Consider the following 18,558-nt stretch of genomic DNA (forward strand, 5'->3'; position numbering starts at 1 on the left):
TGTGGCTCAGTGGGTGGGGTGCTGGCCCCATATACGGAGGGTGGTGGGTTCGAACCCAGCCCCAGCCAAACTGCAACCAAAAAAAAAAAATAGCCAGGCATTGTGGTGGGCACCTGTAGTCCCAACTACTTGGGAGGCTGAGGCAAGAGAATCGCCTAAGTCTAGGAGTTGGAGGTTGCTGTGAACTGTGTGACTCCAAGGGCGACAAAGTGAGACACTGTCTTTAAAAAAACAAAAAAAAGTTTTCCAACTTAAGAGTGAAAAAAATTAATGAAACGTAAGAATTTGTCATTTCCTTGCTAGCCCATATTTCTCTTCTAGTTCATAATGAACTCTAGTCAACTTTGCCTATAGGTAACATAAGCTATTCATCGTTTTATATATTTATTTATTTATTTTACTTTTATGTATGTATTTTTACTGCTGCAAATTTTATACTGCATAGTATAATAAATAATATAAATTTTTTTAGTATTTTTTTATTTCAAAATATTAAGGGGCTACAGATGTTTTTGGTTATATGTATCAATTTTATTATGCTTGAGTCAAGGTTTGACGTGTGCCCATCATCTAGATAGTGTTCATTGCACTCATTAGGTTGGTTTTTGCCTGTTTCCTCCGCCTGCCTGCTTGATTTCCACTGAGTTTTACTTCCCCCTGGGCACATGTGTGTTCCTCATTTGTTAGTTCCAATTTAATAGTAGTACATGTGGTGGTGGTTTTTCCATTCTGTAGATGCTTCTCTTAGAATAATGGTCTACAGTTTCATCTAAATTGTTTTATAAGGACTTAACTTATCCTTCTTCATGGCTGCATAGTATTCCATAGCATTCGTATACCACATTTTATTTTTATATCAAAGTATTACAGGATACAAATGTTCTTGGATACATGGATTGCTTTTATAATGCTTACATCAGAGTTTAAGTTTGTCAGAGCCCATCACCCAGGTAGTGTTTATGGTACCCATTAGGTAGGTTTTTGCTCATCGCCTCCTGACTACTCCCCACTGCTTGATTTCCATTGAGTTTTACTTCCCTCTATGCACATGTGTGCTCATTGGTTACTTCCGATTTAATATGAGTACATGTGGTGTCGATTTTTTTCATTCTTTGTATATTTCACTTAGGATATTGGTCTCCAGATTCATCCTGTTTGTTCCAAAAGGCATTAGGTCATCCAGTTTCATGTCTGAGTAGTATTTGATAGTACACATATACCATATTTTATTTATCCATTCAGGAATTGATGGGTGCTTGGGTTGATTCAACAGCTTACCAACTGGGAATTGTGCTACAATAAACATTCAAGTGCAGGAGTCTTTTTGATAAAATGATTTATTTTCCTTTGGATAAATACCTGATAGTGGAATTGCTGGTAGGTCTACTTGTAGTTTTTTTTGAGGAATGTCCATACCATTTTCCATAGAGGTTATACTAATTTGCAGTCCCACCAATAGTGTATAAGTACTTCTTTCTCTATGCATCCACACCAGCATCTATTGTTTTTATACTTTTTAATAAAAGCCATTCTAACTGGGGTAAAGTGATAATTCATTGTGATTTTAATTTGCATTTCCCAGATAATTAGTAACATCGAGTGTTTCGTCACATTTATTGGGCATTTGCCTCTCTTCTTTTGAAAAGCTTCTGTTCATGTCTTTTGCCCACATTGTAAAGAAATTGTTTGTTTTTTCCTTGCTGATTAGCTTGAGTTTTTTGTAGATTCTGGTTGTTAGCCCCTTACTGGATATATAGCTTGTGACTATTTTGTCCCATTCTGTAAGTTGTCTGTTTGCTCTGTTGATTATCTCCTTACCTGTGCAGAAGTTTTTTAATTTAATCAAGTCCCATTTATTTATTTTTGTTGTTGTTGTGATGGTCATTAAGGTCTTCTTCAGAAAGTCTTTGCCACAGCCAATATCTAGAAGAAGTTTTTCACATTTCCTTCTAGAGTTCTTATGGTTTCATGCATCACATTTAAGTCTTTTATCAACACAAGCTATTTTTAAAGGAACACTTTTTCATACTGTTCCTGAGTAGGTAATTTTTAGACTAAGGGAAAGCCATTATATTTAATCCTAATCCATGTCCTCCTTTAGCAATAATTTCAGTTAGTTAACATGTCTGAAACATGTTTCTCTGAAATTTTTCATATCAAGTATTCTTCTGAATTTGGTGTCATTTGCTAATTCAGTGAATGCTTTTCTTCTTCAGGTTTATGTATATCACTGATTTTTTTAATCACTAAATTCTGAGTTCAAATGTATTTTAATCACTTGTATGTTGGAGAAATATTGGCTAAATGAAGTTTAGTTAAACCATCCAGCATCTACTTATTGATTTTTTTTCCTTTTTACTATGTATATTATCTCGACTAGGACTTTTCTGAGGCCTTATTTAAATGTTGATGTACATGAAAATAGGCCCATATAACTTCCAAATCCACTCTGGTATCAGTTTCTGAATAGATTAAATTAGGTTGTGCTTCAACAACAAACAATCCCCAAATTTTAGCAGTTCAAAAACAGCCCACGCTCATTTCTTGCTCCTGCTACTTGTATATACCATTTGTCAGCAGATGGCCTTTGCTTATTACAGTCTGTAAGTGACTCAGCCTGGTGGACCAGCAAACATTTTTGCCATACATTCTCCCCTTTCTCCCCTCCCACTTCCCTCTACTGCCCAACTGGACAATAATAGTGTTTTATTATTCTCAGGGACATATAATTATTTATATATTGATTTCATATTAGTATGGAGTACATTGGATATTTATTTTTCCATTCTTACAGTACTTCACTAAGAAGAATATATTTCACCTCCATCCAGGTAAATGTAAAAGATAGAAAGTCTCCATCTTTTTTAATGGCTGAATAATATTCCACAGTATACATATATAATAGTTTGTTGGTCCATTCATGGGTTGATGGGCACTTAGGTTGCTTCCATGACTTGGCAATTAAGACCTTTTGAGCATTGATAATTTCTTCTTTCTCCTTATCCTCCTCCTCATCATCCTTTTTTTTTTCAGTTACAGCTTATTGGGATATAATGTTTCTAGGTTTGGTTTGCTTTTGCTTTGTTTTGTTACAGAGAAAAAGAGTCTTGGGTAAGGTGACCAGATTTTAACATTGGTAAAGCGGGACACCATTGACAGGGGGTGGGGGTGCAGGGTGGGGGACGGGGCAGGGTGGGCCTGACAACAATGCAAACTTTGATAAGCAGTTCTTGATAATCACTTCTCAACAATTATTTGTTATTATTACAGTTTAACATTATAACATTAACAAAAAATAATATAAAACTCATATCCTGGTGAAATAGCCACATGGCAGCCAAAAACTGTATATTCCCTTACTGTTCTCTTGCCCATTCATGCATTCTTTCCAAAAATCAGGACTTTTTAAAAACACCACGGGATGCAGGACAAATTGTTAAAAATCAGGGCGTCTGGTCACCCTAGTCTTGGGGAGTCTTTCTCCAGCATTTAAATATTCTAGCCTAGAAGTGACATTTGTCATTTCTGCTTACAACTCATTGCTTAGAACTAGTTACATGGCCCCAACTAACCACAAAGTATCCAAGAAATTCAGTCCTAAAATGTACTCAAAAGGAAGGAGCCAGAAAGATACGGTGAACACCGCTAATGACTATCACATGTGAGAATAGTATACAACACTTCTCAGAACGGTTCAATGACACTTTTCTTCATGAGGCATGTGGAATACCATGTTTCATGAAGGCTACCTTGAGAAACATGGAATTCTAGTCTAGAAAACAATAAAGTCCAATAGAAGCAAATCCACTAGAGACTTTCTTCACTTCATTATGCAGTTTTCCACCAGCCTCCTTTGGCTGTGGTCAATCAGTCACCTACACCTCCCTGGGTGTTACCATCCATTCCTCTTTCCTGTTTGAAACCCTTTTGTGAAAGAGTTTATGTAACTTCTTGCACAAAGCAAAAGCTGTTCAGCCTGTAGCATCCTTTTTGAGTTACAGGGCTATTTTCTTGAAACAAGATGCATTTGTTTTGACTCTTGAATCCATGAGTTGAAACCATAGTTGAATCTATTTCAATGAAACTACAAAGAAAGAAATCCTAGATTTTGCTTGACATCTGAGTAATAAAAAATGGATTCTAAAGTGTGACTGGAGAACACCAAAAGGCGACACTATCTCATATTACATATTCTCCCATGTAAATAATCAGACATGACTGCCTGCAAAGTAGGAAGTTGAGGCTGTCTACGGGATAAGCCACAAGAACAGGAAGGATTGAGGCATGAAGGCAATAGCCTCCTTCCAGGGGAAGTTGTAACCGAGGAGGAATACTTCCTCAGGCTGCCCACAGTAACATAGAGACACGATTTATTTGCAAACTGTGAAGCAGTAGCCATGCTCTTTTTTTAAAATTTATTTTATTTTTATTTATTTTTCTGAGACAGAGTTTTACTTTGTCACCCTCGGTAGAGTGCCATGGTGTCACAGCTCACAGTAACCTCTAACTGTTGGGCTTAAGCAATTCTCTTGCCTCAGCCTCCCAAGTAGCTGGGACTGCCCATGCCCGTCACAATGCCCAGCTATTTTTTGTTGCAGTTGTCATTGTTGTTTATCTGGCCCATGGCTGAGTTCGAACCCACCACCCTTGGTGTATGTGGCTGGCGCCATAACCATGGGCACTGAGGCAGTTCCCATGTCCTTTAATAAAATACATGTGGACTTTGGTGTCCCGGAGCTATATGTGCGTCCTGCCATGTATTTCTATTTAAGGTGGGCTTTGGCCAGGAGAGATCAGAGGGAGTATGGTGCTGCTGGAAACTGCCCTAATGATTTTGATTTGGTGAAAAGGAGACACCTATGCTGATCTGGGCTTATAAGGACAACTTGCCCCCAATAGAAGGGGTTGGTCTCTTACAAAATTGAGTCAACAAGCTCATGGACTGATGTGGTATTGGCTTTTGCCCTGGCAAGTTGTAAGCATGACATAAGGTCAGTTTCTTGGGTATCTATAAATCCCAAGAATGGGGAATTCTGACAACAAGAAAAAGAGGAATCAGAAAGGACTTTTTGTGGGTGCTCCCTAATTCAGAGTAAAGCATACCCTTCTGCCCGTACTTTTCCAAATCTTACAAAATGAAACCAAAGAGACTCTTTCAGAAAACCATCAGTGTTTAGCTTTTGTGACTGTAGAGGAGACTGTGTATCCTAAAAGCTGAAATATTTTACGATTTTAGGTTTCGTTGTTTGCCCTTTTTGTTGATGGAATGTATTGAGGGCTGAGAGAAGACAAGGACAGGTGAACAAGGCTGCATGGGGAGAGAGCACTGGGTTGGGAGAGGGGAGACCTTGCATCTGGACCAGCGATTGTTGCTGACCAGTAATGTGGCTTCTGGCAAATGGTGTCCCATCTCTGGGCCACAGGATTCCTCTTTTGTTAGACAAACAAAAACCATAGCAGCTTAGAGCCTGCAATGACAGCCCAATTGTACAGTGTTGAAAAATTTTTTCTTTTTGTTTAGTGCCTTTCTGTTTGGAGAGCCCTTCCTTCTGCTTCCGTAATTTATTTGCTCCTCACAACAGTCCGGGTAATTAGTAGTTAGGGGGTGCTTATTGCCCCCACGATTTATGACAATAGTCCAGCGATGCACACACAACTCCAGGTGGCCAAGATTGCATACAAATCTGACTTCCCTTCTGGGCTGAGTTGTTTCTATTAGATGGTTCTAATCAACTTTTTTAGCTAATAATGTAGAAAGCTCCAGAGCACATTTTCTTCTTTTTTATAATTAATCAATTTTTAATTTTTTAATCGACAGATAATAAATATACATATTCATAGAGTACATAGTGATGATTTGATACATTCAATGCATAATGATCTGATCAGGGCGTAGCTATTTGAAACAATATGTGGATCGCTATGAAAGTTTTGAGACAGACTGTGTTATAATCCATATTTCACTTCCAAGAAACACAGTCAATAGTGTCCTTTCTGATTCACCTGTGCAAGTTTCAACTTGCTTGGCTTATCCTTATTGCTGGGAGGGCTTCATTTGTTTCCATCTGAGCATTTCTTGATTCTTTAAAAACTTTCGTAATGACCCACATACATTATATTTAATTTAAAATATTATTTAAGGACACTTAGCTACCTCTGAGGTGCTGATCAGCACCATACATAGACACTCACAAACCACAGAAAGCGGAATTCTCCCAATTGATGTTGTTTCTCTTCACAATTGTGGGATTTCCACCCAGTTCTTTCCTCACGTCCTTTGCCGTGAAGGTCAACGATTTGTGCCTGGCCCCCTTGCCTTTCTGCCTGTGGTTTTACACATGAGTGCTGACAGATGTGGCCTCGGCAGGTGCTTATAGTGACACCACACCTTCTGAGAGGTGTCTCCCTCCTCAGTTGGATGTGACTAGTTTCTCTTCCATAATAGCCTACTCTGAAAGGAATGGCCATGGCTATTTGAGTGGGCATAAACAATAGCGTCAGGAATCCTTTTAAATTCAGGAAGACAAGTATATTTCACCGCAGCCATCTTTCCAAACACAGGCAACCTCAGATATTTCACTTGAGATGTGTTAGGGTTCTAAAAAAAAAAAAAAAAATTCATGCTCAGATAGAGTCCTTTTTAATGTCTTGCACTTTGGGTACTTGGATAAGCTTTATTTCAGTGCCGCTGGCCATGGCAGATAGCCACACTCAGCTTTGATCTTCTAGGTTGCAAGTTTCACAGTCCAAGCCTCGTCATAGGTGGTGCCAAAATATTTTGTTTCAAATACCGTAAGTATTTTCCACATCTTCACCTAAACGTCACTTGCGAGACTCCATCTTGCTAACCCTTTCCTGCAGGTTAGCTGCATTTCCATACTTGAAATTACTTCATTCCTTGTATGAATTTGTTCCTGAGTCTTCCGTGATGGGGCAGAGGCTCTGTGTGGTCCAGGCAGTGCTGGAATCACCCACCTCTAATGTCCCACACCTGGTTAGGGCAGGCATTTGGGGATCACGGAAAGCCTGACTGCCTGCTGTTTTGTTTCGCAGGAGCAGACGACCTGCAGATAAATGTCACCCCGACCCCGGATTCATTTCCTCATGGGAAATTGTTACCAATTTCACCAACATGGCCTTTCTCAGAAGTCAAGTCTTCCTCAGCAGTAGACAGCATCAAGACTGCGCTGGGACAGTCCCCTGACAACACCAGCTTGCCACTGCTAGTCCAGACCCCTCCACCCAAGACGCGCCGCAGAGCTAGATCTCATGTGGACTTTCCTTCACTTTTCCAAGGAAGTGGGTATAGCGCCTCCCTCGAACCTTTCAAGGATTCTACTGAGTCTCTGGTCCAACCAAGACCTCAAGGGGGAAAAGAAGCAGCAGCTACGTCAGGTTTGCCTCTCAACAGCATGCCTCCCTCCGTGTCCACGGTCCCATCAGTGACGTCCCTGAGCACTGTCCTCCCATCTCAGCCAGTTCAGGCAGGGGCTCCCTCCACGTCAAAGCATCCCCCCAACTCAGACGTTCTCTTTCCACCTTCATCCTCTTCATTGGCCCCTGACTCATCTCATTCCATCATCTTTTCTAAGCCAACAGAGCGGCCCACCAAAGTGCCTCTAGTCCCCTACCCAGGTCTAGCTGGTGCCACTTCAAGTCAGAGCGTAGCTAATCTCCTAAACCCATTTTCTGACAAAACAGACCTCACTCCATCCAGAAATGCCCAGGATTTTATAGGAACCCCTAACCTGGATGTTCCAAGATCCTCAACAAAGCAGTATTCCAAGCTGTCCCCAAGAGAGGGTCCCCACTCAGCAGGTTCACCCACACCAGGGTTTGGGGGCTCCAGGGCAGAACAGGCCCATTTGTCCCTCCCTACCCCAGCCCCTGGGAGTCTTCTTCAGCTTCTGGGTAGAACTCCCTTATGGTCAATGTTGGAAGTGGCTTCAGGTCCTGTGTCCATGCAGCCAGTCAAAGCTGAGGTGCCTGAAAGCGTGCACAAGGGGGTGTCTTTGCCGACTTTTAAGAGCACAGCAGCAGCAACCCATGAGGCTGAGTCTCCAGCTTTCCAGCCTGCAGAATCAGTGGCCATAGAAATGATCAGCAGACAGCTAGCCCCCGCTACTACCAACGACTCTGCTAACCCGCTGCATTTGTCAGCAGCTCCAGAAAGTTCCGGAGGGCCCACCCTTTCAACAGAACACACATCTTCCTCTTTGGTGCCTTCTCCTCTGCCTATCTCCACACCAAGTCAAGGGCAAGCCGGGCTCTCTGGGGTAGTTCCCGCATCACCATCGCACAGGACAGCCTATTTTCCCTCCACGCTTACTTTCCTCCACGCCACAGAGAATCATGCCTCCCCACCCCCTGTGCCCACTTCTCCAGAAGAGGCCCGTGATGTATCCTTTCTTACCGCCACTAAGGACTTCCTCATCTCAAGCCGAATTTCTCATCTTTTTTCAACGACTTGGACATTTCCCCCCTGGAAAGAGGACAGTGTGACAGCCATTTTAGGAAAAAATGAAAAGGCAGGTGTGACAGTTCCTCTCCAGGCCCTTCCAAGTAAAGAAGTTTTGAGTCTTCACACTGTAAAAGGATTCATCTCTGATCTTAGTACTGATCAGAGTTCACCTGCCCTCCTTCCAACACGAGGGACAAAGCTTCTTCCTTCAGAATCACCTCCACCTTCTCCGCCCTCCATACAAACCACCCAGACTGTTTCCCCACCTCCTGTCTTCTCCAACACCATGCCAGGGACTTACGCAGCTACCGTGGACCATTCACAGTTGCTAGCTTCAGCTTCGAAACAGGTGACAGCAATTCCCTCCTCCACTGTCTATGATTTCTCAACAATGGGAGACACGAAAAAGCCAGCAACCACAGATGTTTTCTGGAGTCCTCTTTCAGCAGTAACTGGATCCCTTTCCACAGAATCAACATTATCTGGCTTGCAGCAGCAAACAAATTATGATTTAAATGGACATGCAATTAGCTCCACAAGTTGGGAAACCCATTCGGCTTCAACCACTCCTCCTAGTGCTTTAACTTCAGCTGCCAGTGCAATACAATCTCAGGATTTCAAAGATACTTCTGGGCATTCAGTGACTACAGAAGGCTTTAACATTCAGAATCAAGTCCTTGGTGCAAGCGCCAACCAGCCGGGACAACAGTCAGACATGGCTATGCTTTCAAACCATACAGAACTCTGGCCCACAAGCAATAACAGTCCTTCTAGAGACTTCCCAACAACTGAGGTTGACTACCACCCATCCACACGTCAACATTCTGTGTCTCATTCCTATCTAAAGTTGCATGCCCGGACAACACATCCTCTTTTGCTAACCTTACCAAGTCTGACTTCTGCATCTAGCTTACAGGAAATGCTTTCAGATGGAACGGAGACAGGTTCCCAGATTTCCAGTGACTTCTATCCATCACCTGTGACAAATGCTTCCACAGCATTCCAGAGCATCCTGAGAAATCACTCTACAGCTGAATCTCCTCCTGTATCAACCAGTGCCTTTTCCAGGACCCCCTCCAAAGTGCTGCAGGCTTCTCAGCACCCCATGAAATGGACAGGTGCAGCCACTAGTGGAGGTAGTTTGTTTCCTGGTTCCCCCCAAACAGGTACGACTGCTTTTGTAGCCAGAACTTCTTCAGGCTCAACACAGACACCAGCTTTGCTCTGAAGGAGCATACACCCCCTTTCAGGAGAGAGTTAGCACCCCAGATAGTCATGTTGTTGATGATGTTTTGAAAGTGTTCAGACCTTGTGTCCTCCTTATCAACCACAGCTTTGCCATAAGTGGCATTCTCATTATGGTTAATTAACTAAATGAGCTGAGCATTGTTTTCAGTAAGTTCTCCCACTGCAAGCCCAGAGGGCAGGGACTTTTCACCATAGCAAACCGTAAGTTACATCCATTCATCATTGGAGCAAGTGATGCCTATGTTCTGGACCAGTGACAAACTTTGCTTTTTGTCTCTTTACAGTGGACTTCTCGATGTCAGCCAACGTAGAGCCAACAGCAGTAGCAGCAGCCGCTGCCACGTTGTTTCAGAGGAAACCGAGCCCACCGGCACTGTCTGCGGCTTTGGTTGCTAAGGGTACTGGCAGCAGCCCTTTGGCCATAGCCTCAGGATTAGCCAAGAGCAGTCTGACCACTACTCTCACTAAAAATGTCACAAACAAGGCTGCATCTGACCCAAAGGGGACACAAGGGGCTCTCCACACAGCCTTCCCATTCACGCCAACCTACATGTTTGCAAGAACAGCTCACACCACGAGCACATATACAGCCATGCAAGGGAATGCGGGCACCGCCTCTGGCCTGTTGTCCACAACACACCTCTCCAGGAAACCACAAGCCATGCACACAGGCCTCCCAAACCCCACCAACCTGGAGATGCCCAGAGCATCCACCCAACGCCCGCTAATAGTCACAGCGGCATTGACATCCATGACAGCCTCAGTGAAGGCCACCCGCTTACCACCTTTGCGGACAGATAACACTGATGCAGCTCTTCCTGCTGCATCAGCTGCCGTGGTTACAACTGGGAGAACGGCGTCCAACCTGGAGTGTCAGATGTCCAGTAAGCTCCTGGTGAAGACAGGTATGAAGCCACTGTCCTTTTGCTTTTATTTGAGATGTAACAGGTGTTTTTCTTTTAGATCAGTGGTTCTCAACCAGGGGTGATTTTGCTCCCCCTCCCCCAGGGGACATTTTGGTTGTCATACTTGGGGGTAGGGCTGCCAGAATCTAGTGGGGGTAGAGACCAGGGATAGTTCTAAACATCCTGCAATGCACAGGATAGCCCCTAACACCAAGAAATAATCTAGCCTGAGATGTCCATAGGGCTTGAGGCTTGGAAACCTTGATCTTCATCAACTGTCAGAGGAAAGGAAGCACCTTATTGACATGGGTACTAGTTCTAGGATCAGTCTTGATGTCAGAGGCCCCTAGGGAACCACAATTGACCTGTGAACTTGGAGGGCAAACGTGCACCATTTTGCCTGTAGAACGAATCAGTGATGTTTCACAGGAATGTGTGATGCAGTTCATAAGATATGAGATCTTGGGAAATGCCCCAGAGTTCAGAAAGGCTTTTTGTCTCATATTTTCTCAATCAGGAGATTGTATAAGTACAGAGACTGCATGCTATGTGGGGGCCCAGGATTTCTTTGCATATAAAGAGAAGACGCTTGAAAAAAGTGGGGTGGGCAGCACTAGAACCGTGAGCAGAGCTGGGATGCTATCTTTTCAGCCCCTACTCTCCCCCAGTGGTAGAAAAGTAGGCCTGGGATGCACAGGGTGCTTTTAATAGAGTGGTAGTGTTTGCTATAAAAAGCATTAGACAGATTATTTGAAAGAGCATGCCAATGCTGAATGCTCGCATGCCGGCTTCCTCCTCACCCCACAAAGAATTAAATGAAATGGTATCTTGAGACATCCTATTCTAAAATGGGAAATTGTGAAACTAGGCATAGCAGAAAGTACGGTATTAAAAGAGATATTTCTCAAAAAATTATACACACACCATCTGGGGTTCCACTTCCCGTGTCCCTCCCCTGCCCTCTGTCCTCTGAGTGGCAGGCAGCCCCTGGCCCACCCAATGCCAAAGTCCGAAACAGTCTTCCCCTCCTTTCTCCCCCAAGTCCCACCCCAGCCACATCTAATCAGTCACCGGTTCCTTTCACTTCTACCTCCTGAATATCCCCTTTCTATCCTATTTCACACTGTCAGCATTGTTCATCTAAGTTTCTGTACCACCAGCCAGATTTAACTCTGTGCCTTCAGACTTCCCCCCTCTCCAATCTGTTCTCCAGTCTGCAGTCAAGGGAACCTTCTAAAATGCATTGTTTTCCTTAAAACTCTTTGTTTCCCATTGCCCTCAGGATCAAACCTAATCATGTACAGATGATACCTGATCATGTATCATCTGTGGGGCAGACATTCCAAGACCCCCAGTGGATGCCTGAAACCTCAGATAGTACCAGACACTATATATACTATGCTTTTTCCTATACACACATACTTATGACAAAGTTTAATTTATAAATTAGGCACAGTTGAGATTAACAATAATAACTAACAATAAAATGGGACAAGTATAATATACTATAATATGTGGATGTGCTTTCTCTCTCTCTCTCTCAGAATATCTTATTGTACTATAACAAGTACAAAAGTATTTATTGTAAGTATAAATTATAACCTATTTTCAGACCGACATTGAGCCAAGGGCAAGTGAAACCATGGAAAGTGAACCCATGGATAAGGGGGAACTGCTGTTCACTGAAACATTTCTCTTCTCTCTCCTGTGCCTTTATACTTGGTATTTCCTCCTTTGGGAGTGAGTGGAGTCAGTACTTTCTTCCTTAGCCAAATTTATTCCTGTTATCTTTCAGGACTCTGCTGAAGCATCAGTTCTTATGGAAACCTTTCCTGATCCCTAGCCCCTTGCCCAACTCAGGACCTCAGAGAGCATCATAGGCTTTCCTTCAAATAAGCACCTGTAACATTTAGTTGCAAAAGCCTCTTTTCCATCCTGTCTCCATCCCTGCCTCTGTCTCACTTGTGAGGCAAGGACTGTACCTACCTGCCTTAGGGTTGCCTGAGGATGCTACATCTAGCTCAGGGCCTGCACCCAGGTAAGCTGTCCATGAATGTTGTTGCAGGAATTTTGCTGCATGCAGCGACCCATCCAGAGAGGGCGCTGCTGATCCTGACTGTCATTGTCAGAGGCAGCGTCTGTCAGAAATGAACTGCCACAGCATACCACTCTCTCTCCATTAGGGCCACACAGGTGACCAGGGACCAATAGAGCTAATACCCCTGCCTGTCCTGTTAGTGGCTGGACCTGTGCTTGCCCACTTTACTCAGAACATACAGAAGGTGGCTTCCAGTAGGAGTGGAGGGCTCATTGATGATGTGATTCACTGCCTTACCCTGATGGCCATGCTTCTGTTTTGCCCCACAGTCCTCTTTCTGACCCAGAGGAGAGTGCAGATCAGTGAATCCTTGAAGTTCAATGTAGCCAAAGGGCTCACACAGGCACTGCGGAAGGCTTTCCACCAGAACGACGTCTCGGCTCATGTACGTAAGCCCCTTGCTTTGTAATCAGAACAAGTCTACCTCTGGAGTCCAGAGTATCTTTAGATTGTTTTCCTTCTTTCTAGGTACCATAGCTGTATTGGCCAGAAGTAGAATCTTTCTTCATTTTGACAAATAGCTAATGTGTAGTGGCTGGAGAAAAAGGTCACATTTTGAGATGGGAAGTTGAGGCTAATTGCCTTATGTCTGGATGTTTTTTAAAGCCTGGAAATAGTGTTTTAAACATTTCCATTATCCCATAGTTTGAGAAAGTATTTAATACTGTTAGTGCAATTCTCTCAAAGTGTCCGTTGTTTTTTCTTTTATCTTCCTCACTTTGTAAATCGTGACTTATTTATGGACATTTAAAAATTATTCCAACTTGTAAATTGAGTCTAACTTTGCTTCAATTGCCAGCGGCAGAGAAGTAAACATTTTTCTCCTCTCCAAGGGCTTTAATGCCAAATACATTTTAACGAGTGCTGGCTGATTTCTGTGGCATATTCAAGTGATGGAAGCTTTGCTTTACACTCTTTGGGTTTGGGCCCAAGTGTTCAAGCAGTAAATGCAATTGGCAGTTGGTGGACTCCCTTTTGCTCCACTAAAAAATATTTCTCTGGCTTCCTCCTTTGATGTTCTGTCCTACAGCTGCACCCAGTTTAGCAATCCCCTCCTGACCCATTATACTAAAAAGATTTGTCTCATGGTTTATTAGTCATTGTCAATCTCTTTTATATAATTCTGGAAAAGAATGAAGGGAAGGAAAAGAGAGAAGAAAGGAAGGAAGGGAGGGAGGGGAGAAGTGTGTTCTACAAGAAGCTTCTGTGGTTTCTGCAACAGAAACTATTTAGAAGTTGAAAATGTGAATGTTTCCATTTAGTTCCCACTATTAGCAAAGACCATCATGGCAATTAGTATTAGGTTTTTAAGTTCACTTTTTAAAACGGAAATTCATTTATTTTGAAAGGATATGTGAGATTACCATCATGTATGGAAATCAGGATCATTTATTACAAATAAAAGGCAATGGTAAAAATGACAATAGTGGAAAGTAAATAGCTTGTTGAATTTAAGCAAGATGTTGTTTCTGCAGAATACCCTGGTGTCCTTTGTTTGCTTACAAAAGAAACGAGCAAGGTGTTAACATGAGAGATGTTAAAAGCAAATAGTCACGGAGCTGAGGCTTGTTCCTTGGGGTAAGCTGAGGCGTTGAAAAGAGAGCAGCTTTCTCACTGGATGATTTAGTGAGTTTTTTGTGCTATGTCATCCATGTCCCATCCTGAAGCATCTCTTATTCCAGCTAAAATCATCTTGAGCACCATCTTTTGGAAAGACTGGGGAAAGCAGACAGCATGGAGGAACCAAAGGCATGCCCATCCTGTTGCAAAGTCAATCATCTTGCTTCCACTAGAATAAGAATAAGAGGGGGAGAAGCCAGTATTAAAAACACCCCAAGTTCCAGTTTTATTATCCCAAATGAAAAGAGTTCTGGAAACGGATGGTGGTCATCCGTTTGTATACCGTTATGAATTTACTTCATACCAATGATTAGCACACTGAAATAGGGTTAAGATGGTAGATTGGATGTTGTATGTTCTTTATCACAATAGAAAAATTGTGAGGAAGATGGCAAAATGGCAGACTAGAAGTAGCCCACCACCCTTATCTCTAGGCAAGGATTGAAAACTGCAAGTAACTGTCCACCTGGGGATGGACCCTCTTGGAGAAAGCATTGTGGATCATCAGATAACTGACAGAATGACAGAGACAAGAATGGGGACTTCCACTCACCAAGATCGGAAGGTACCTGGGGGAGACCCCCCTCTTTGGAGAAGGGACAAAAGAGAGAGCCCTAGAGCCCTGCGTTCCTTGCATAGATATTGTGACTCAAGCTGTGAGGGCTCGACCACCACTGCAGGCCTCCGTGCTGATCAGGGAACTATTTAGAGACTGTATAGGGAAGTAGCACTGGAGAGCAGACTTGGCAAAGACTTGCTGGCCTTGGTTCCCAGACTATTGTAGTTGATGCTCTGAGCTATCAGGTCCAGAGCACCCGGTCTACATGGGGATTGGCTTCACCGTAACTGCCCCAGCATTGCCTCTTGCCAGGCCAAGGGGGAAGCAAGGAAACCAGATATTCTCACATGCCTATGATTGGGAGCCAGGTACCCACCCTACTCACCAGGGAACTTGAGAAAAGCTCAAGGGGTCCCATAGTAGCAGCCTCAGTGGGACCTATGGTGGGGAGATTGCTGTAGCCATCCAGCAGCTCAGCCCCATGGTCCTTGCACTGACATATGGAATAAGCCCCCTGGCCTTGTGTTATTGTGCCAAGGCCCACGGTCCCTCTGACTGGGGCACTGAGTAGAGGTGCACACCCTCATGGACCCACCCACCAACTAGTAGGCCATGCACATCAAATGGAAGACCAAGCCCCTGACCCATGCACCACATGGAGGTCCATGCCCTGTGACCTATGCTGTATGGGACCCATCCTAGCCTTATGCACTGACCAGTAGGCCATGGCCCTATAGACTGACCCACAGTGTGGAGGGCTGCACCTCTTGGTCTTGTGCACCAGCTAGCAGGTCACACCCCTGTGACCTGGAACACCAGCCAACAGGCCATGCCCCTATGACCCCGAATACCAACCAGCCATTGTTAGCATGGCAGGGAGACTTGGGCAAAACAGCGTCTTGCAGTGCCTGCCTCAGTGGAGAAGAACTTATTTAGCTTCCTGCTTAAGCTTCTAGCAGTGATCTAGCAACCAACCCACCACTACAGATGAAGATAGCCCAGCACTGACCAGAGTCCTTCAATCTGCCCAGTCCTACAACCTGCCTGGCCAAGGTCTTGTGATGCACCCAAGTACCTGCCAAGTTCCCATGACCTACACATTTGCCAGTCAAGGTCATACCACATGCCTCCATGAATAAGGACTTGTGCAGCCACCATCCAAGCTTCCATTAGTGGCCTTAGAGACCAATCTACCAATCTGAAAGACTATCTTCCAGCACTGGCTTAGATTGTGACGACCACGGGGATGGAGATGATGAAGGAGAACAGCTGCATTACAAGCTTTTAGTGCATCTACCACTCCCCTAATGGGTTAGTCCTCCGGAGTAGGACACAAAAACATTATCTAGGGACTATCCTTCTTCTCGTTAAGTAGGAGAGTTCTTAGCAAAGAACAGCTACACCACAAACCTATCAGCCCTGAGCTGAGAGAAGATGTTTCAGATGAGAGGAAACCAGCAAAAATTTTGGCAACATGAAAAAACAAACTAGTTTGACACTACTCTTAAAGGATGACAGTAGATCCACAGGAATGGGCACCAATCAAAAGGAAATTATTAAAATATCAGAAATGGTATTCAGAATGGGAAGATTCATAGTAAATAAAATATCTTCAAAATACTTAGTCATCAACGTGGCCAAAGTCAAAAGGAAGGAGAAAATTCTATAAGCTTTAAGACGAAGGCAGCAACTAACTTACAAAGGAAAACAGATTTCAGGAAATCAGGCTAACAGATTTCTCAGTGAAGGCCTTACAAGTTAGAAAGGGAAGACCAAGTCCCTGACCCAAGTGCCTCATTTCAAATCTTAAATTGAACAACTTCCTGCCAAGAATTGTATATCCTGTAAAACTAAGTTTAATAAATGATGGAGAAATAAAGACTTTTCTGGACAAGCAAACTGTAAGAGAATTTGTCACTACTAGACCTGCCCTATAGGAAATAATAAAAAATGTATTATTCATGCAACAGCACAACAGATACCCTCCAGGGTAAAATTACCCACAAGTTATAGCTCACAACTCTTATAAAGCAATAGCACAAGAAGGAAAACAAAACAGAAGTATCATCTAGTATGATGAACAGAATAGCATCCCACATATCAATACTAACTCTCAATGTGAACCGTCTGAATACCCGCATTTAGAAGATGTAGACTGGCTGAATGGATGAAAAAGCACAACCCAATAATTTGTTGTCTCCAAGAAACACATCTAAACTACAAGGATGCACACAGACGCAAGGTAAAGGGATAGGAAAAAAATTCTATACAAACAGAAACCAAAAGCAAGCAGGTATAGCCATTCACATAGCAGATAAAATAGACTTTAAATCAACAATGGAAATTTTAAAGAAAGATAGTGATTTTGGTATAATGGTTAAAAAAAAGAGCAATTGAACAAGAAGACTTAACCATCTTAAATATATATGCACCTAACACAGGAGCTGCCTGTTTCATAAAGCAAATTCTTTTAGATGTAAGCAAAGAAATAAACAGTAGCATCTTAATTGCCAGGGACTTCAACGTTCCACTGACAGAACTGGAATGATCATTGAAGTGGAAAGTGAATAAGGAAACTCTGGATTTAAATAGGACTCTAGAACAAATATACATAAAAGACAATTACAGAACATTCTACACCCAAACCACTAAGTATACATTCTTTTCATCAGCATATGGGACATTTTCCAAGACTGAGCATTTTTTAGGCCACAAAACAAGTCTCAGCAAATTAAAAAAAATTGAAATCATACTAGGTATCTTCTCAGACCACAGTGGAGTAAAACTAGAAATCAATTCCATGAGAAATACTCAAATCCACATAAAGTCATGGAAATTAAACAATCTGCTGCTGAATGATCCTTAAAGAGTCAATGAAGGAATTAAGATGGAAATGACAAAGAGGACACAGGCTTTCAAAAATCCATAGGATGCAGCAAAAGCAGTCAAAGAGAATGATAAAGAGAACAGAAGCTTTCAAAAATCCACAGGATGCAGCAAGAGCAGTTCTAAGGGGAAAGTTCAGAGCCTTAAATGCCTATGTCAAAAGGACAGAAAGATCACAAATTATCAACCTAATGCCACATCTCAAGGAACTGAAAAAAGGAAAACAAACCAAACCTAAAGGTAGCAGGTGAAAAGAAATAATGAAGCTCAGAGCAGAACTAAATGAAATGGAAACCATTATAACAAGACAAAGGATCAATGAAACAAAATATTGGTTCTTTGAAAAGATAAACAAAACTGATAGATCTCTAGCTAAATTAACCAGAAGTAGAAGTGAAAGGATTCAGTTAAGCTCAATCAGAAGTGAAAAAGGACGTGCGCCTATAATCCTAGCACTCTGGGAGGCCAAGGCAGGTGGATTGTTTGAGCTCGTGTGTTCTAGGCCAGCCTGAGCAAGAGCAAGACGCCATCACTGCTAGAAATAAGTAGGATAAAAAAAACTAGCCAGATGTCATGGTGGTGCCTATAGTCCCAGCTATGTGGGAGGCTAAGGCAAGAGGATCACTTGAGCCTAAGGGTTTGAAGTTGCTGCAAACTATGATAACATGGCACTCTACTGAGGGCAAGAGAATGAGACTCTGTCTCAAAAAAAAAAAAAAAAAAAAAAAAAGAACAGAAATGAAAAAGGAGACATTATATTTGGTACTGTAGAAATACAATA

At 42.8% G+C, this 18,558-nt stretch overlaps 1 protein-coding gene across 1 annotated transcript in view; it reads left to right on the forward strand.

Annotated features, from left to right (window-relative positions):
- The window catches only part of KIAA1549L (KIAA1549 like), a 280,933-nt gene that overhangs the window by 148,372 nt on the left and 114,003 nt on the right, over window positions 1-18,558 (forward strand). Inside the window, exons 2-4 of the mRNA XM_023510070.1 lie at window positions 7,054-9,579; window positions 9,994-10,614; window positions 12,982-13,097. Coding sequence (XP_023365838.1) covers window positions 7,054-9,579; window positions 9,994-10,614; window positions 12,982-13,097 — 3,263 coding nt within the window. The remainder of the gene's footprint in view (window positions 1-7,053; window positions 9,580-9,993; window positions 10,615-12,981; window positions 13,098-18,558) is intronic.

The sequence above is a fragment of the Otolemur garnettii genome, unplaced genomic scaffold, assembly GCF_000181295.1.
Source record: "Otolemur garnettii isolate 467f Iridium unplaced genomic scaffold, OtoGar3 scaffold00001, whole genome shotgun sequence".
Taxonomy (NCBI): Eukaryota; Metazoa; Chordata; class Mammalia; order Primates; family Galagidae; genus Otolemur; species Otolemur garnettii.